Below are 21,110 nucleotides of genomic sequence, written 5' to 3' on the forward strand. Positions count from 1 at the left end.
GCAAATATTCTTTTGTTCCTTCCAATTCATTCATACTCATACCACCAGGTAATTACCCTTTGATTCGTTAGCTCTTTGAGACTTCCTTCGTCCCTAGAATAGGTCTCCAGATATCAATGATATGAGCGACACTGCTATTGACTCAGAACTTTCTTTCAAGCAAGATATGTGTCTAGAGGATCCTCAAGACTTCGAAGATGATCAAGACTGTAGTTTATTTCCTGATTTGTTAAGGATGGTAAGGCAAGTCAAAAAATAGATCCAACCTTACAAAAAAAATTCAGTGGGGAATTGTGAGCTTAGGAGAAGAGAAAAAGGTGAAGATTAGAGCCTGTATCACTGCAGAGACAAAGCGAGACGTCATTGAGTTACTCTAAGAATTCAAAGATGTTTTTAGACAAGTGGATGCTCTTGAGGTTAAGAAGATCTTGGATGAGGAACACGTGCTAATGGTTTTGCAATGGCCAAGCAAATCATGAGATTTGGGTACTGCTGGCCCACCATGGAAGGGGATTGCACTAGTTATACCAAGAAACGCCACAAGTGCCAAATTTACGGAGACAAGATTTATGTGATTCCTTTATCTCTTCATGTTATGAAATTTCCATGGACTTTCTCTGTGAGGGGCATGGATGTTATTTGGGCCGACCTCGCCAAAAGCTTCTGGCGGTCATCGATCTATCTTTGTGTTCGTCGATTACTTCATCAAGTGGGTAGAGGTTGTTTCATATGCCAATATCATAAAGTCGACACTCGGTAAATTTCTTGAAGAATCATATGTCAATATGGAATGCCAAAAAGGATCATATTAGACAATGCATTGAATTTGAACAACGGCACGACATCAGAAGTTTGCAGTTTGTTCAAGATTAACACCATGTTGCCCTCAAAATGAACAGTTTAGTGGAGGCCCAAAAAAAAGAACAAATAAAAAACAAATAAAAAACAAAAGCAAAAACAAAAAAAAAACTCTACCAGGACAACTCATTTCTCATTGGCATATGGAATAGGGACAGTTTTACCCATCGAAGTTGATATTCCTTCACTTCGAGCCTTGTCAAAGTTGAAGTTGGATGAAGTAGAATGGATCCAGGTCCGATACAATTGAAGAAAAAAGGTTAACAGCTATCCGTCATGGTCAAATGTACCAAAAGCAAATGATGCGAGCTCACCAAAAAAGGTTCACCCTAGAGAATTCCATGAGGGGATCTAATATCGAGGAAGATCCTTCCCATGCAGAAGGACTTGATAGGAAAGTCTATGTCAAACTGGAAAGGACCTTATGTGGAAGGCCTTATCTGAAAAAGCGTCGATATTAACCAAGATGGATGGCAAAAACTTGCCTAATCTTGAGAATTCTGATTCAAGCAATAAATACTTCACTCGAAAAAAGAAACAAAAAAGGAAGAAAAAGAAAAAAAGGAGAGGCCAAGGTGAAAACCCGCAAAGGGCGCCTTGAGACCAAAGGGTTTTGAATTGAAAACCCAGAAATGGGCAGTTCAAATTTTGATCAAAGGTGGGGCATGCGGTAGTCTTGCCCTTTCTGAATTAATAAGAAGGAGGGATGCTACATCTTGGGTTATCAACAAAGCCTTCTAGGACTTCTAAACACATATCAAGTTCAAAAGGGTCCTTAAGAAGTTTGGGACAGAGAAGCTCATGCTACGATATCTGGGGCACCTATTTCCATTTTATTCATTTTTTGTATTTTTGACAAAATACATCATCTTGATTAATTTATTCTCATTTTGTATTCTAGCAAAATTTGCTATCTTGATTAATTTGTTCATTTAGAGCTTTGCTCTCAACAAATTTTCATCTTATCCATTGTGATAATCTTTTTCATCTTATTCATCTCGTATCTCAGCAAAATTTGCTATCTTGATTGATTTGTTTGTTTAGAGCTTTGCTCTCAACAAAATTTCATTTTGTCCATTTTGATAATCTTTTTCAAGCATTTTTCATTGAAATAACGATTAATGGACTGACAATACACATGCAGAAGGAGTTCTGCATATTACTCTGAAAGTTTCTAAATAATACGAGGACCTGAAACAGGACTATTGTTTAGAACTAACCAAACCTAAGGGTTGGAAACATTTGAGAAATGATAGTCTAAATAGCGTCTATTTCTTTAGGTTTTCTGTCAAAGGTACTGGCTGAACAAGAAGGCATCAGTGATAGAACCTTGATGAACAATGAGGAATGACAACCTAAGCATTAAAAATGGATCATTCTCATGACATTCTACAAATATAATACATACACATCTAGTTAGGAGCATTTGATTCATTCTGATCATGTCATCCTAAACACTAGGCGTAAATAGGTCCTATCTTCCTATATTGGTAGGAAGTGGATCGAAGATGCAGATCTTGCCTTCCTGTATTTGGCAGCGAAGCAGATCAAAAGATGGCAGATTTTACCTCCCTGACTACAGTGGAGTACATTGAAGCTGATAACTCTATCTCCCTACATTTGGCAGTGGAATAGATTGAAGATCAAATATGGCAGATTTTACCTCCCTGACTACAGTGGAGTAATTAAAGCCGATAACTCTATCTCCCTGCATTTGGCAGTGGAATAGATTGAAGATCAAAGATGGCAGATTTTACCTCCCTGACTACAGTGGAGTACATTGAAACCGATAACTCTATCTCCATGCATTTGGCATTGGAATAGATTGAAGATCAAATATGGCAGATTTTACCTCCCTGATTACAGTGGAGTACATTGAAGCCGATAACTCTATCTCCCTGCATTTGGCAGTGGAATAGATTGAAGATCAAATATGGCAGATTTTACCTCCCTGACTACAGTGGAGTACATTGAAGCCGATAACTCTATCTCCCTGCATTTGGCAGTGGAATAGATTGAAGATCAAAGATGGCAGATTTTACCTCCCTGACTACAGTGGAGTACATTGAAGCCGATAACTCTATCTCCCTGCATTTGGCAGTGGAATAGATTGAAGATCAAAGATGGCAGATTTTACCTCCCTGACTACAGTGGAATACATTGAAGCCGATAACTCTATCTCCCTGCATTTGGCAGTGGAATAGATTGAAGATCAAAGATAGCAGATTTTACCTCCCTGACTACAGTGGAGTACATTGAAGCCGATAACTCTATCTCCCTGTATTTGGCAGTGGAATAGATTGAAGATCAAAGATGGCAGATTTTACCTCTATGTGACTACAGTGGAATACATTGAAGCCGATAACTCTATCTCCCTGTATTTGGCAGTGGAATAGATTGAAGATTGCAGATCTTGCCTTCCTGTATTTGGCAGCGAAGCAGATCAAAGATGGCGGATTTTACCTCCCTGACCACAGTGGAGTACATTGAAGCCGATAACTCTATCTCCCTGTATTTGGCAGTGGAATAGATTGAAGATCAAATATGGCAGATTTTACCTCCCTGACTACAGTGGAGTAATTAAAGCCGATAACTCTATCTCCCTGCATTTGGCAGTGGAATAGATTGAAGATCAAAGATGGCAGATTTTACCTCCCTGACTACAGTGGAGTACATTGAAACCGATAACTCTATCTCCATGCATTTGGCATTGGAATAGATTGAAGATCAAATATGGCAGATTTTACCTCCCTGATTACAGTGGAGTACATTGAAGCCGATAACTCTATCTCCCTGCATTTGGCAGTGGAATAGATTGAAGATCAAATATGGCAGATTTTACCTCCCTGACTACAGTGGAGTACATTGAAGCCGATAACTCTATCTCCCTGCATTTGGCAGTGGAATAGATTGAAGATCAAAGATGGCAGATTTTACCTCCCTGACTACAGTGGAGTACATTGAAGCCGATAACTCTATCTCCCTGCATTTGGCAGTGGAATAGATTGAAGATCAAAGATGGCAGATTTTACCTCCCTGACTACAGTGGAATACATTGAAGCCGATAACTCTATCTCCCTGCATTTGGCAGTGGAATAGATTGAAGATCAAAGATAGCAGATTTTACCTCCCTGACTACAGTGGAGTACATTGAAGCCGATAACTCTATCTCCCTATATTTGGCAGTGGAATAGATTGAAGATCAAAGATGGCAGATTTTACCTCTATGTGACTACAGTGGAATACATTGAAGCCGATAACTCTATCTCCCTATATTTGGCAGTGGAATAGATTGAAGATTGCAGATCTTGCCTTCCTGTATTTGGCAGCGAAGCAGATCAAAGATGGCGGATTTTACCCCCCTGACCACAGTGGAGTACATTGAAGCCGATAACTCTATCTCCCTGTATTTGGCAGTGGAATAGATTGAAGATTGCAGATCTTGCCTTCCTATATTTGGCAGCGAAGCAGATCGAAGATGGCAGATTTTACCTCCATGTGACTACAGTGGAGTACATTGAAGCCGATAACTCTATCTCCCTATATTTGGCAGTGGAATAGATTGAAGATTGCAGATCTTGCCTTCCTGTATTTGGCAGCGAAGCAGATCGAAGATGGCAGATTTTACCTCCCTGACTACAGTGGAGTACATTGAAGCCGATAATTCTATCTCCCTGTATTTGGCAGTGGAATAGATTGAAGATTGCAGATCTTTCCTTCCTGTATTTGGCAGCGAAGCAGATCGAAGATGGCAGATTTTACCTCCCTGACTACAGTGGAGTACATTGAAGCCGATAATTCTATCTCCCTGTATTTGGCAGTGGAATAGATTGAAGATTGCAGATCTTTCCTTCCTGTATTTGGCAGCGAAGCAGATCGAAGATGGCAGATTTTACCTCCATGTGACTACAATGGAGTACATTGAAGCCGATAACTCTATCTCCCTATATTTGGCAGTGGAATAGATTGAAGATTGCAGATCTTGCCTTCCTGTATTTGGCAGCGAAGCAGATCAAAGATGGCAGATTTTACCTCCCTGACTACAGTGGAGTATATTGAAGCCGATAACTCTATCTCCCTATATTTAACAGTGGAATAGATTGAAGATTACAGATCTTATCTCCCTAAGCAATAGTGGAGCAGGTCGAAGACGGCGGATTTTACCTCCCTGATTAGAGTGAGTACATTGAAGCTGGTAGTTCTATCTTCCTGGGCAACAGTGGAATAGATCGAAGATTATAGATCTATCTCCCTAAGCAATAGTGGAGCAGGTTGAAGACGGCGGATTTTACCTCCCTGATTACAGTGGAGTACATTGAAGCTGGTAGTTCTATCTCCCTGGGCAACAGTGGAATAGATCGAAGATTACAGATCTTATCTCCCTAAGCAATAGTGGAGCAGGTCGAAGACGGCGGATTTTACCTCCCTAATTACAGTGGAGTACATTGAAGCTGGTAGTTCTATCTCCCTGGATAACAGTGGAATAGATCGAAGAAAACAACATTCAGTCTTATCTCCCTAAGCAGTAGTGGAGCAGACGAAGAAAACAACAAATCTCATTCCCATGGAGTTGCAGCAGAATAGATTTAAGTCATGTTTCTCTGGAGCGCAGTGAAGTGGATTGAAGCAACGAGACACAGCAGAACAGAATAAGGCTACTTGAAGAATATGAGCACCAAAAAGTCAAGACTCGGCAAGACCGGGCAAAATTGGCCCTTTTGATGTCTTTGCTCTATTCTCGTTACACGAAAATGAGCAAAGATGGGCAGCTGTAAAAGCCCATTTTTGCCCGGGCCCATACCAACAAAATAACCCAAATAATAAACCCAAAAGTAACAGCCCATTTACAAACCCAAACTTTGACCCAAAATTTAAACCCAAACAAATTAAAACCCTAAAAGCCCAATCAGCCCACAACCTTAACTAATTTTCAGCAAACAAAAAAACTAGCCGCTCCTCCCTCTGTCCCCAAGATTCAGTCGCCCCATGCTACCTCTGCCCTTAGCCATCACGTGCACCACCCACACCTGACACACCTGCAACAGAGACAAAAACAACAGCAAAAGGAAGCATGCGAGGGATGGGGGAAAGAATAAACAAAAGAACGAAAACAAAAAATAGGAAATGAATGTTTTATAGATCGGCTTTAAAAAGCCAAAATCGATCACAAAAAGGGGGGATTTTTATGTTTTTTTTTTGAGATTTCAAAGGGAAGAATCGGTTGTATTTTGGGGGGGGTTTCTTTTTTTTTCGGCATTTTAATACAAAAAGCAGAGAAAAATACAAAAAAAAAGGAAACAAGGAACGAAAACATAAATCGGAAGGTGATTTTGTTTTTCTCTATTATCTTCTTAAATCCATTTTTTTCCTTTTTCTTCCTCATTTCTAGCATATATATACACATATAATCGAAAAATAAAAAAAAACAAAAAAAATAAATTTTTTACCTTTTCCGGCCACCGCGTGCGGTGGCCGGCGCCTGCGCCGGCGAGCCTCCGGTGGCCGTCCGGTGACTGGCCCCCCTGGCCGGATTCCCCTTCCCCCCTCCCTTCTCTCTCCCTTCTCTCTTCCCTCTCTCTTTTTTTTTTCTTTCCCTCTCCCCAAATGATTTTTTTTTGGTTAGTTTAGGCCTTATATAGCCCTCCAAAACGACGTCGTTTTGGGGGCTACACTTAAGCCCCAAAACGACGTCGTTTTGGCCATGCCCGACCCATCCGACCCGACCCGCTAGAGGATCCGCGTGTTTTCGTTTGAATGGGATATTTATGCGCGCAGTCCTTCCGCTTTTCTGATGCTTCACAATTAAGTTTTTTATGGTTTTCAATTTGGCCCTATAATTTCTCGCGCTTTTCGATTTAGTCCCCGCCAATGTGCTGCGTTTTAATGGAAAGGAATAATTGTTGTTTCGGTCCCCCAACATTTCACGCGCGTACAATTAAGTCCCTTTTCTTTGTTTTCATTTCAAATTGGCCCCACAACTTTGTTTTTAATTCAATTTTAGTCCTTTTTTGTTGATTTTTATATCTTTATTAAATATCCTTGTTATTTTTATATTATTAGTATTATTAGCATTACCATTATTATTATTATTATGTATTAGTATATATTTTTATTATGTACGTATATACCTATATATATATTCTCATATTTAATATTTTTATTTCACTTTATTTTAATATTTTATTAATGTTATGTTTGTTTCTTTTATATTCCAATGTTATCATTATTATTATTCTTATTATTTTTATTAGTTTATGCTTTGTTATATATTTATATATTTATAATACGTATATATACTTGATATATTTGTATATACCTCGGTAATATTATTACTAGTTTTCAATATACGCATATATTACCTAAATATTTTAGTATTATGTAAATATTTTAACATTATATTATATATGTATTTATATATTACGTATGTACATATACCTTTTAATATTATATTTTGTATTACGTAAATATTATTTTAAATACTGTATTGTATATATATATCCTTAGTACCACGTTACATATATATTGTGTATATACTTGTTTTCTTACCCTTATTATATTCATTGTTAATACATTTATTTTTTTATACATGTATACGTACCCTTTTTATAATATTATTTTTTACACATATATGTATATATTTATCTATGTTTTCATATTCTATAATTTATATGCATTTCTTATTTTATGGCTTAAAATTATACATGCATATACATTTTTACATAATTGTATTTATTGTCATCATTGTTATTTGGCGTTTGTTTATTTATTCATGTACACTTGTGCTTTTTCTAAAAGGTTAGTTCTATTTATTTATTTGTATGCTTTGTTTATGTAATCACCTCGTCATTTCATTTTGCTTATTGTATTGTTGTTACTCACTTTACTTTGCTCACATCGTCGTATTCGTTGTTGTTTTGTCAAGCATTGACACTAAACATCAAAAGGAAAATTTTTCTAAATGAGGCAATATTTCGCGTTTGGAAAATCGAGAAAACGTGCCCTAACGTGCTGGGTTTCGATTACTCGTTCGACTAAATAGCCAAATATCCTCTTAAAGCTTCAAAGTATGGTTTCATTAAACTATAAGGTGATCTTGGTTTCGATGGTTTAGAGTATCGTGTCCTAACGTGCTGGATGTGATATTCCTTTGGAACAAGAGAATCTTATATTTCAATTCACGTTATCAGAGTTTCTTTTAAGGATCGTATTTTTAAAACTCTTCGAAGTTTTCAATTTTCGACACTAAGACACTAATTATTCAACTAGGTACCAATTTTGGGCGCATCGAGGGTGCTAATCCTTCCTCGTGCGTAACCGACTCCCGAACCCATTTTTCTGAATTTCGTAGACAAAAATCGTTGTTTTAATAAAATCTAAATCGTTTATTAAAAACAACCGTTTTACGAGGTGACCCGATCACACCTCATCAAAAAAGATTGGTGGTGACTCCCATTTTTCGTTTTATTTTCAAAATCCAAGTCGACCCCGTTTCCATCCAAAAAATGGTGTCAACAATCATGTTTATGTTATTATAAGTCTTGGTAAATTTTTTGATTAAGTAAAACCATGATTATGTTATACTTGCATTATAATTGTAAAGTGACTAATGAATTAATTATTAATCGTATTAAAATTGTAATTAATTAACACAATACTTAATCAGTGCATGTTTAATCTTCTAAGGTAGCTGAAGGTTTGCATAACTTGCAATATTAGTGTGATTAAACTGTTTCAATGTAGGAATATATTGTTACTTCACTTAATCTTTTACTTGCTTATTAAAATTGATTAATTGTTTGAATTGACATAGTAATATGTTCAAGAGATTAGTTAATTTAGTAAGTCTGTATGTGCTATAGTTAACAAATTACCAAGTTGCCGTGAACTTATTCGTAACAATATGAACATTGTTTTAGTAATATTAAGTTAAGAAATGTAATTGATCTAACACAATTATGTCATTTTGATTAAACTTATTTTTCAGAAATCGTGTTTTGGATTTTTTACTTTTTAATTTTCTTAGTTCATTTACTTAGTTAAAATTTAGTTTTATTAAACCCTTTTTCCTTTAAAACAAAAGATTTTCCTTCACCAAAGTGTTTTTAATGGCATTTCATAAATATTTTCTTACACGGTCTCTATGGGTATGATAACTCAACTTGTCACTTTATTACTTGTTGCAATTGTGTATACTTGTACATTTCCATCGTTCAAGTACTCTTTTTATGTCACCAAAAAAATAGTTTTATAGTCTCACTAGATTATTTTAATAAAATTTAAATGATCTTTATTAATTTTAATAATTTTTTTACATTTTATATTTTTATATTTGTAATTTTTTTAGTAATTATCAAAAGAATCATGTCAAATATGAACCTAGATAAATGGTTATCATTTGAACATAGACAACCATATGTTTAAATTAATTATAAATGTGATTTTTAATAATTTTTTTAATAAATTTTAAGTAATTCTTATTAATTTTTAATATTTTTAATATTTTTTACAATTTTTAATATCTTTTAAATATTTTTCATAAATTTTTTATTTTTTGCTTGTAATAATCTAAAGAACTACGTATAGGACCAACATGGACATTTGGCTAAATGTTTAATTTTTAATATTTATTAAAAGATGTATTTGTTTATTTTGAATTTTTTAATTTTTAAATATTTATTGTCACATCAATATGTGACTCACATGGCATGCCTTGGGTCACTACTTGGTTAGACTGCTAGTTACACCATAGAAAATGTCATAGTTAGCTGTGGTTAACATTAGTTAAGGGCTTTGTTAATTTTTTTTTCAATTCAGTGCAAATTTTAAATGAATGCTTAATTAATTTTTTAAAATTTTTATTGAAGGTCTTTTTTTACCATTCATAACACAAATCAAAAGCAGATGTGTTTATGAATCAGGCCAAATCGTACTTTGATTTCTAGAAAAATTTTAACTCCAATCCTAAACTTAAGTCCAGTTTGGTCTGCTCAAATAGTTTACTTCACTATTTTAAAATATATTTAAAAATAATATTTTTTATATTTTTATAATTAAATTTAAATAAAAATATATTTAAATTTATTTAATATAAATTCATACCATATCAAACTAACTCGAAAATAAAAATCTTTGCTTAAGCCAAACCCATATTAATCGAATCAAATGAGCCATTCATTCAACCCAAGAATAATTCTAGCTCAAAACCTCTAATATCTTGACTCTCGAAGTCATGCGTGGTAGCCATATCAAACCAAAGATGACGAGTAATGAGATTCGGAGCTAATTCATAAAAATTTTAATGTCATAATGCCTTTCAAATTCTCCTAGTCATTATCTTACTGAAATAATTCTTATTAAGAAAAATACTCATGTTGTGGCAATTCCACCCAAAAAGTAATGGATTATCCCTACAGCACGTATTGTATAATGCTTTATGCTAAGTAACAAAAACAACTTTAAATTTATTACGAGCGAAATTAGAGGCAAATGTAAGGAAGAGAAATAACCCTTGACAATTATTCCAAAAATAATAAAATTGCTTTTAAAAATTATAAATTTATAATAATATAATAATAAAATTATTTTATTGACTTCTAAAATTTATAATTCTCCCTCCTAAAATAATTTTAAGGGGGTTTGCGCCTACTCGTGACCTTTGAAATGGTATTCGCAGCAACATTCACTATTTTTTTTTCTATTCACAATGATAGTTCTAGTAATATATATAGTGCATTACAAGAAGTTTTTAAAACTCTAGTTGACGCTACACTCGTCCAAAGGTTACATTTGTTCGTCTAATCTAACAGTTTAAATGGGGTATGATATAAGATAAAATGCTATTTTAATTTTGGAGTAGTATTGTCTGAGTATTTTTTTTGTCCTTCTTAAGTGGTGGTGTTTGTCTATTTATATAGATTTTGTTCATTGATATGATATATTATGTAGATTTCATACATATTAATATGTATTTTTCCCTAGACGTAACATGTGTCTATACAGTTTCCTACGCGATCTCATGTGTAATTTTACAGGAGAACATAGGTACCCATCCTGCGAGCTCAATCGATATGTGAGCTTGAGAAAATTAACCTATCCGACTCAAACCTATTTAGATCTTAGACCGATGATAACAAGTATCATAACAAGTATAATAAACAAATTATTTTATATAGAAATTGATAAAATATTTAGCTAGAATATCTTAAAAAAGAAAAAGAAAGATAAATATAGTATCAAACTAACATGATTACCGAGTAAGAATTCATGGCAATCATGTGCATAAAGGCTATACAGACTAACAGGTGAACGGCTAAAAGCAACCTCCTCTTCTCTTTATAAAAATTACATCGCACTTCACATATAAAATTAATTGTTGATAGAGTATTAATTAAGTTGCTATTATTATTATTATTATTATTATTATTATTATTATAAATTTACAACTATTATTACTTTGAATAGAAACATGTGACTATTATAATTAGTAAAATTATTATTTTTATATATTACTCTTACGTACTTTCAGTGAAAAATTAATTATTATAAATATATATGTTTAAAATAAAAAAATATGAAAAAAATATATTTATAATTGTGTTGGGGTTGCTTTATTTAGAAAAAATTTTTGAAGTATCGTTTGTTGAATAACTTATCAAACCCTTGACAATAGAAGGTATTATTCTTCGATAAAAAGTTATTTTTCATACTTTATTAAGAGCCAACATGCCTTGTGATTATGATATTATAACTTATTGACAGAGTATAGAATATAAAACCCTCATTGGAGGACAATACCCTTCATTGTTTTAAGTTTATATGATTATCTAACAAACAATACTTCGAAAACTTTTCTCGAACGACTTAATTCCAACAAGTATAAATTAGTAAGTTTTATATTTAAAGAATATTAGAAATAAATTATTTATTGAAAATTATGTTTTAAAATTTTAAATAACATATGTATTTTTTAAATTTAATAAATTTACTTTGTCAATCAGCTGATGTCATTTACCTTATAAAACCACACTTAATCAATATGTTTCTATTTTTAGGTAACTTTAATTAGAGATTAATTTATGGTTAAAAATGAATTAATTGAATAAATTGATCTAATTCGGTTAATCGGTCAGTTAATCGGTCAGTTAGTCGATCTAATTCGATAAGAGGTTGGTTAATAAATTTTTGAAAGTTCAATTATCGGTTAATTTAATTTGAAATCGAATAATTAACTGAATTAACCAAATTTAATAATTAATAATATAAATTAAATGTAGTTTTAATCTAGTTAATTTGGTCAAATGAACATTTTTAATTTATTTCTTTTATGTATTTTATACTTGTTTTAACAAATAAATGATAAAAAACATATAAATTTTAGTTCAATTAATTTTTTAAACAAATATTTAGACTCAATTTACTGTTACAAAATAAAAAAATTCTACTAATATTAATTTAATTTGAATTCGATTAACGGTTTTATCATCCTAATATTAATCAATATCTTTACTAAGGGTTTTACCAATTTGAATCCTATTTCCGATAAAATTTTCCTCATAAAAACGAATAAACCTACGAATACAACCCAAAAAAAAAAAATCCTTGGTAAGGGACCTGAGCTAGCTTTTCACCATGAGAAAACACTGGAACCCCATTGTCCTAATACACCGAACAAACACACGAACTCCGCTTCCCTTCCCCTGCCCCGACTTCAATCAATCATTTCACCCATCAACTTGTATTTTAAATAAAAAATCTCGACCATATGAATCAAGACATTACAGTTCCTCCTCCATCTAACTCTGTCCACAAGCCTAATCTAAGGCCAACCCTTAATTCTTACTTCAACAAACCCACCCTTTTCAAAGCTTTCTTTTTCTGCTTCCTTCCCTTTCTCATTTCCCTCTTTCTCATTGCTTACCTCAATCAAAGTGGCAAGAATTCTGAAATGGTAGGTTAAAATTTGGATTCTTTTTCTTGTTTCAGACTTTCGGTCTTGTTTATCTTTCAATTTACTATATTCTAACCTTCTCTGTTTTGGGTGAAAGGTGTTGTTGGCAGGATTTTGTAATGACTCTGATATTGCTAATGTGGATTCTAGTGAAAGCAAATCTGTTCCTTTTCAAGAAACGAGAACTGGTCATGCTTGTTCAACAATGGGGGAGCCTTGCATTTCTTGTACCACCTTCAATATCCTAGCTCCTATTTACAAGCGATTGGACCAGCAGGTGATTTCTTCTTTCTTTTCCCTTTTAATATCGCTGCACCTTTGTAAATTTTGCTCCTTTCATTGATTTGTTTTTCTCATGGAACAGAACCAGAGCGTACGAGAGAGTGATTTTAGAGCATTTTGGTTAGCTAGAAATAAGAAGATTGTAAATTGGTTGCTTTACGAAAGGTCTTCCATTATCTGTCTCCAGGTGGATTTCTTTTCCCTTTTTCTTCTATTGGTTTCCCTCTCTCTCATTCTTTCATTGGTTTTGACTTTCATAACATGTATTAGCAAAGAGTTGACACTTTCCTTCCGCCAAGAGCCTTAATTTCAACTCTGATAACATAAGCTTTCACTAATTAGGTAATTGTTTCGTTCAATGATTAGGAATTTTGGGTTGGAAATGAAGAACTAGTGCATATGTATGAAGAAAGCCTCGGTGCTGCAGGCTATGATACCTTCAAGCTTGCAAGAACCAACAACAGAGGAGATGGTACACAACTCACCTTTTTACTTATTTATTCTCATACTAGAGGCCGATTTCAAGACTTTGTTTGTAACTTAGATAGATATGGGGGTTCTTATGTGTTGCTGTCCGCCCGAGTAAGTAAATTAAGCTTAAATCAAGTCAAAATCATTTGACAATTAGTGAGTTTGACCCATAATTTTGTAGTATTAGCTATAGTTTGATGCAGCTGGGTGTTCTTTAGTTTGGAAGTTCATTTCTACTTTTCCACTTTCAGTATGCAAATCTCCATTTCAATCGGCTCCTATAGAATAAGGTAAACAGAAGAATGACCATTTTCTCACCTTTGGGGGCTTAACTCCTTCCATTATGGTTCACATATTTTCCCTTCTGCTCTATGGTTTCAGTTGCCACCAACATGGGAAAAGGATGGTCAAACTCGTATCTTTTAGGCTGTTCACAGTCCTTGTTACGTGTGTAGATCATCCTGCAAGATTTAAATTCAATCACTTAAGTTCTTGATTTTTTTTTTTGTTATGGTTCTATTTGATTCTTAACTCCTTTTTAGTCTCAGGCTTGAGAACTTTTGTTTATACTACTTCAACAGGTTTGTTGACTGCTATACACAAGGAGTACTTCAAGGTTTTAAACCGTAGAGAGTTGTTCTTCAATGACTTCGGAGACCGTGTTGCGCAATTGTTGCATGTTCAATCAGTTGCACCCTTCTCAATAAATCAGAATGAGAGTGTTCAACAGGAAATTATCATTGTAAACACCCACCTTTTATTTCCTCATGATTCCAGTTTATCCATTGTGAGACTGCACCAGGTAGATGTTATCGTCTTCTGAAATATGTCAGTGCGCCACACCACTTTCTTTTTCCATTCTTTTTTAGTTACTGACTTAACTTATCTCTAGCTTTGATATTCTTCTTAGGTTTACCAAATACTACAATATCTGGAAGCATATCAGAGAGAAAACAAACTCAGCCAGATGCCAGTCATACTCTGCGGGTAAGTTACATCTTTGGTTTTATTGCTTTGATGATCTCCTCAGTAAAAGGCATTCTAACTTGTTTTCTTTTTCTTCGTCTCTCTCTTTTTTGTCTTAATGCTATAAATTCACAGTGACTGGAATGGAAGCAAGCGTGGACATGTCTACAAGTTCCTCAGGTCCCAGGGATTTGTTTCATCTTATGATATTGCACATGAATACACAGACAGCGATGCAGATGCTCACAAGGTTAGTATATTCAATTTCTGATTCTATTTCTGCATCTCTCCATCAGTATACGACTAACTTTTTGGAGTCTGCAATGCTTACTGACAAAAAATGTTGGCTTTACTCCTCGTTTATCACACAGTGGGTTAGCCATCGAAACCATAGGGGAAACATCTGTGGTGTCGATTTCATATGGCTTCGTAATCCTCATAAATCACAAAAACTGTTGAAGATAAGTTGGGCCGAAGCAGCTTTTGGCATAATAAAGGTTTGTTCTGCATTTTTCATTTTAAGCTGTTAATTTGTTGTTCCAAAGTCTGTATTTCAAATTATAGCTTAGTTCTTACTACAGTAGTCAAATTTATGCTTCCTCTCTCTTTAGAGCGTGCCATCAAACATCTACATTAGGGCAGGCCACATCTGATACTTGGCTCAGATTCCGAGAAACCTTACACATTATGACTAGTTCTCAAATCTGTGACCTATGGCTTCACTTATTGAGGAAACCATAAGGTAACTGATTGTGGAGTTTGAAATTTGTTGCCATCTCTCTGATTAGGAATGTATGTTTTACCTTTCCTTTCGCCAATGAATATCACCAGTTATCACGCTTCCACATCTGAAATTGAATTGCCACCATCTTGGTTACAGTACCAACTTAAAAAGGTTTCATTGGCTGAAAATGATGCCTTTTCCTTTCTAAGGGCTGACAGGAGTGGCAACCATGTAACTTACTCGGCCTTTTGTAATGCACTTAGACAGGTACTTTCATTCACTTCCTTGATAGGTTCCCTTGATGTACAATGGAACTCGTGAAGTTCTCAACTTTTCAGAACTATGTGCAGGTAAATTTGACTGGTCTTTCTCATGGATTAAGTTTCCAAGAGACGAAAGATCTGTGGGTCCAAGCCGATGCTGATGGAAATGGTGTTGTAGACTATGAAGAATTTAAGGTGTGTTTCATTTTTGTTTGTAAAGTTGGGTCATTTTACTAGTAGCAGGGATGCCTTTTATGCATGGCCTGTAACTCACTTTAAGGCACCGTTTTCTATAGGTGATCTAAAGGGAATATAAGAAAGCACATGCATATTGATAATATGGTTGGACACATGTTCCCTTGTCACTACAAGTAGTTTTGGCAACATATCTGATGTAACCTTTAGTCTCTAAAAATTAACTTTTAAGTCAATGTAGCATTTATGGCGACATTTCTCATTAGAAAATATGGAGTAATTTGGTTGACGTATATGCAGAGAATCTGGGATGCTACATGGTTACAACATATGGATGAAGACTGCAGCTTAGAGGACTCGAATGAAGGCATTGCAGAAGACGAAGCTATCGGTTTTGCGGTAAAGAAAGCAGTTCTCTTCCCCCATGAAGTGGAGAAGGGAATATGGCCTGAAAACTACTCCCTTTCTGATCATGCCCGACTCACTGCTGTATTCTCACCTGTTAGATTACGGTGTTCGAAGCAAAGCTTGTAGATAAAATTGGTGATAGCTTCACAGAAAACAAGTTTTGTTACACATTTAAAAGGAAAAATACATACGTGTTTATATAGAGTCCCAGGAAAGTTCTCTTCCTCGTATATGTTTAGCCACGTACATGCACCAAGACAATCAAATAGAAATCATTTTGGTTACGCAAGCAGATATATATATTTAAAAATTTTCTTTTGTAAAAGAGATTCGATTAAGAAAAGTGGGGAGCACATAAAACAAAATTGAGAAACGTACGAAGCTGAATGGACGGTGGCATTGTCGAAAGAAAGAAAAAGAGAAAATAATTTTGGCAAAACTTAGTGGGCAAGTTCGGAACAGTAGAAGGAAAAATCGCAAAAATACCCTTGTTAAGAGAACAGACCAGAATTCGGACAATCACTTGTGTACTGGGTTATTATCGAACTTAAAAAGAACTTTATGATCTAATGTGAATAACTGAAATTTTTAATTAAATAATATAAGAATAGGCAAGTCAAGTAGTGGATCGTCAGTTCCCAGCCACACCCCCTCACCTCCCACCCACGATTAAAGTATAATTATGTTTTTTTTTCAAAAAAAATATTTTCATTTGGTGCCATATGAGTAATTGGCGGCATCGGTATGTATTGGCCTAAAAAACACGTGTAGTTTTATATGAATATAGGAAAAAATATTTTTTTAATGGCGTCGTGTCAGGTGGTACTAGTGTAATTAATAATTTAAGTTTTTTGTTTAAAAATAATTGAAACAGCTAGAAAAAAACTAAAAAAGCTTGATTTTATGGTGACACGTGCATGAGTGGTCACGTCAATGACAGGTTGTCAGGCCAGTGTCGGGTTTGGGACCAAACCTTACACATAAAAAAAAAGGCCATAAAACAATAGAGTTCATTCAATTGAATAAAAAAGAAAAAAATTGTCTTTTTTTTGAAGTTTTTTGAGAAGAGTAGAATTTTTTTTAGGCAGTTACAGAGAAAAATAATTGAAGCAGCTGAAAAAAATTGAAAAAGCCTGATTTTATGGTGACCTGTGCATGAGCGGTCACATCAGTAGCAAGTTGTTAGACTGGTGCCCGGTTTGGGACCAAACCCTACACATTGAAAAAAAAAACCAGCCATCAAACAAGAGAGTTCATTCAATTGAATAAAAAAGGAAAAAATGTTTTCTTTTTTGAAGTTTTTTGAGAAGAGTAGAGTTTTTTAGGCAGTTTAAGAGAAAAAAAATGGAGAATCAATTTTTTTTGTAGCTATTCATTTCGTTGGTGTTATTTTAGAAATAATTGCTGGTTGTATATTTGAAACTCGCCAGAAAATAGGAATGAGGTTCAATAAGAATGTTTCTGTCGATGATATGAAAAGATCAGTGTAAAAATTTACTGACGTTGTGGGAAGAGGATTTCGAAACTATTGTAATGCCCCAAAATTCTCTTATTTATGCTCTGTTAAAATTTTGACACACACAATTGAGTATTTGTTTCAGTGGTTAAGTGTTTTAGGTGTGTGTGAGATGTCCTAAGTTCAAGCCTTTCATTTGGCAAAATTTGGTATTTTCCTAAATTAAGCCTTTAACTGGATCAGTGGGCTTATATTTGATTATATGCAATTCCATATTAGAATGGGCCTGCTGGTCTAGTGGTTAAGTAGAGTGTTAGTGTGTTGGAAGTCTTGTGTTCGAACCCAGCTTCAACAAGGGTGATTTATTTTGTTGGGTTTTTGTTGCATCAGAATTTTGAGTAGTGGGACTAGATGGAGAGAATTTAGGGATTTAGTATCATATCCCTTATTTTCTTTTTGTTGGTTGTTTTTTTTTCGAAGTTCTGACATTGGTTTCTTTCTTCTCCCCTTACTCTGCCGAATTTTCTTGGTTCCCTTCTCCTTGCCTATTTTTCGATTGCTTCTATCTGTTCGACTTATTCTGCTCGTTCGGTAAGTATCTACTATTCCATCTTCTTAAGTTTTTGGTTAGCATTTTAATGGAGATTTTGTGTTCATTCCCAAATAGGGGAAGTTCTAGAGGTTTGTACTCGTTCATAGGGATATTAGTGGTGTGGAAGTATCGTTGTTCATTTAAAGGTAAGTTTTGGTTGTCGAATCTTTTAAATAACTCGGTTGGGATCGGTTTAGTTTGTCGTTTGTAGCGTTTAATTTGAAAACTTTTGGTTGATTTTAGGTTCTGCAGTACTTGGAGTTCGGTTTAGCTTCACACAAAACCAGGTGCATACCCGAACCACTGAAAATGAGTCACTATGAGAAGTCAAAAAAGCCTATTGTCGGTGCCACATGGGCGTGTGGTAGCCCGTGTGGCAGGCCATGTGACTGAACATAGGTGTGTAGTTGACAAGCTAGGCCGTACGCGCATGTCATGGGCACATAACATGGTCGTGTATTGGCCGACGAAGCCGTGTGTGAGACATGGGATTGACCAATTGAGCCGACTGGGCCCACACGGGCGTGTGGAATTTTGGGCCAAGCCATGTGATCCACACGGCCAAGGCCCGTGTGGTCCACATGGGTAGACAACATTGGTGTGTGAGCCCAATTTACTGATTTGCTTGCTAAAGTTACACGGGTCACTTGAGACGACTGTGAACCTACTGTGGGGTTGGAAAGTAATGCTTTGATCCTTAATTGACTGAAGGATCTATATATATGACTGTTTACTGAGCATGATTATAATACTGTACTGATTATATGCATGACACTATGTGATAGCATGCCATAACTGTATGTTGCATTGCATGGGGATGGGATGATATATGTGGAGGAAGTGTGCTGAAAGGCTTTAAGCCTAATATTCTGGTAGCATAGCTGCGACTTACTGATGGCTTAAAGCCTAATACTGATAGCTCAGCTGCAAACCACTATTTAGTGCCACACTCGGTACTTTTTGGAGTGTAGGGATGGGTAGATTGATTATATCCCCACATAGAGTGTAGGGTTGGACGGAGGTAGAGTGTAGAGGCTGGCTGGGTAGGATCTGATATTGCATATCTGTCACTGTTTCAATTACTGATACTGTAATGGGCCAAGGCCCTATTGCATGACTGATTTTGATACCGATACTGAAAAGGACTTAGGCCTAGAATATGTTTTGTCTGTATGTATGCATGGGGATTACATACTTTGTTTGTCTGTATGTATGCTCTGTTAAAATTTTAACACATACAATTGAGTATTTGCTTCAATGGTTAAGTGTTTTAGATGTGTGTGAGATGTCTTAAGTTCAAGCCTTTCATTGGCAAATTTTGGTATTTTCCTAAATTAAGCCTTTAACTGGATCAGTGGGCTTATATTTGATTATATGTAATTCCATATTAGAATGGGTCTGTTGGTCTAGTGGTTAAGTAGAGTGTTGGTGTGTTGGAAGTCTTGTTTTCGAATCCCAGCTTCAACAAAGGTGATTTATTTTGTTCGGTTGGGGGATAGAGTTTTGGTTGCATCAGAATTCTGAGTAGTGGGATTAGATAGAGAGAATTTAGGGATTTAGTATCATATTCCTTATTTTCTTTTTGTTGGTTATTTTTTTCCCAAGTTCTGACGTTGGTTTCTTTCTTCTCCCCTTACTCTGTCGAATTTCTTGGTTCCCCTCTCATTGCCTGTTTTTCGATTGATTCTATCAATTCAACGTATTCCGCTCGTTCGGTAAGTATCTGCTTTGCCATCTTCTTAAGTTTTTGGTTAGCATTTTAATGGAGATTTTGTGTTCATTCTCAAATAGGGGAAGTTTTAGAGGTTTGTACTCGTTCATAGGGATATTAGTGGTGTGGAAGTATCGCTGTTCGTTTGAAGGTAAGTTATGGTTATCAAATCTTTTGAATAACTCGGTTGGGATCGGTTTAGTTTTTCGTTTGTAGTGTTTAATTCAAAAAATTTTGGTTGATTTTAGGTTTTGCAGTGCTTGGTGTTCGGTTTAGCTTCACACAAAACCAGATGGGTATTCAAACAACTGAAAATGAGTCTCGACAAAAAGCCAAAAAAGCCTACTATTTGCGCCACATGGGCGTGTGGTAGCTTGTATGGCAGGTCATGTGATTGAACACAGGCGTGTGATGACAAGCTAGGCCGTGCGTGCATGACACGGGCACATAACACAGCCGTGTGATAGCCGACGAAGCCGTGTACGAGACATGGGCTTGACCAATTGGGCCGAGTGGGCCCACATGGGCGTTTAGAATTTTGGGCCAGGCTGTGTGATCTACACGGCCAAGGCCCTGTGGTCCACAAGGGCAGACAACATGGGTGTGTTAGCCCAATTTATTGATTTGTTTGCTAAAGTTGCACGAGTCACCCCAGACAACTATGAACCTACTGTGGGGCCGGTAAGCAATGCTTTGATCCATAATTGACTAAAGGATATATATATGACTGTTTACTGAGCATGATTATAATACTATACTGATTATATGCATGACACTATGTGATAGCATGCCATAACTTTATGTTGTATTGCTTGGGGATGGGATGATATAGGTGGAGGAAGTGTATTGAAAGGCTTTAAGCCTAATATTCTGGTAGCACAGCTGCGACTTACTGATGGCTTTGAGCCTAAAACTGGTAGCTCAGCTGTAAACCACCATTTAGTGCCACACTCGGTACTTTTGGGAGTGTAGGGATAAGTGGGTTGATTATATCCCCACATAGAGTGTAGGATTGGACGGAGCTGGAGTGTAGAGGCTGGCTGGGTAGGATCTGATATTGTATATATGTCACTATATCAATTACTGATACTGTAATGGGCCAAGGCCCTACTTTATGACTGATTCTGATACTGGTATTGAAAAGGGCTTAGGCCCAGACTGTGTTTGTCTGTATGTATGCATGGGGATTACACACTGAGTTTTCGTAAATTCACCCTTCTGTTTTATCTGTACAGGT

At 35.4% G+C, this 21,110-nt stretch overlaps 1 protein-coding gene across 2 annotated transcripts; it reads left to right on the forward strand.

The window, feature by feature from the left end:
- Nucleotides 1-12,435: 12,435 nt before the first annotated feature.
- LOC107943274 (uncharacterized calcium-binding protein At1g02270) lies at nt 12,436-16,398 on the forward strand. 2 transcript variants are annotated; one of them, XM_041074446.1, is made up of 11 exons: nt 12,436-12,805; nt 12,903-13,082; nt 13,170-13,274; nt 13,454-13,559; nt 14,140-14,360; nt 14,469-14,545; nt 14,660-14,774; nt 14,896-15,021; nt 15,405-15,515; nt 15,599-15,706; nt 16,007-16,398. In XM_041074446.1, exons 1-11 carry the CDS (start codon nt 12,620-12,622, stop codon nt 16,238-16,240), a joined length of 1,569 nt encoding a protein of 522 aa, XP_040930380.1. In that variant the 5' UTR covers nt 12,436-12,619; the 3' UTR covers nt 16,241-16,398. The 2 variants fall into 2 exon arrangements, with proteins under 2 accessions (XP_040930380.1, XP_040930381.1); XM_041074447.1 differs by lacking the exon at nt 15,405-15,515 and having other exon boundaries at nt 12,446-12,805.
- Nucleotides 16,399-21,110: the final 4,712 nt, after the last annotated feature.

Source organism: Gossypium hirsutum, chromosome A08 (assembly GCF_007990345.1).
Source record: "Gossypium hirsutum isolate 1008001.06 chromosome A08, Gossypium_hirsutum_v2.1, whole genome shotgun sequence".
In the NCBI taxonomy this organism is placed as follows: domain Eukaryota; kingdom Viridiplantae; phylum Streptophyta; class Magnoliopsida; order Malvales; family Malvaceae; genus Gossypium; species Gossypium hirsutum.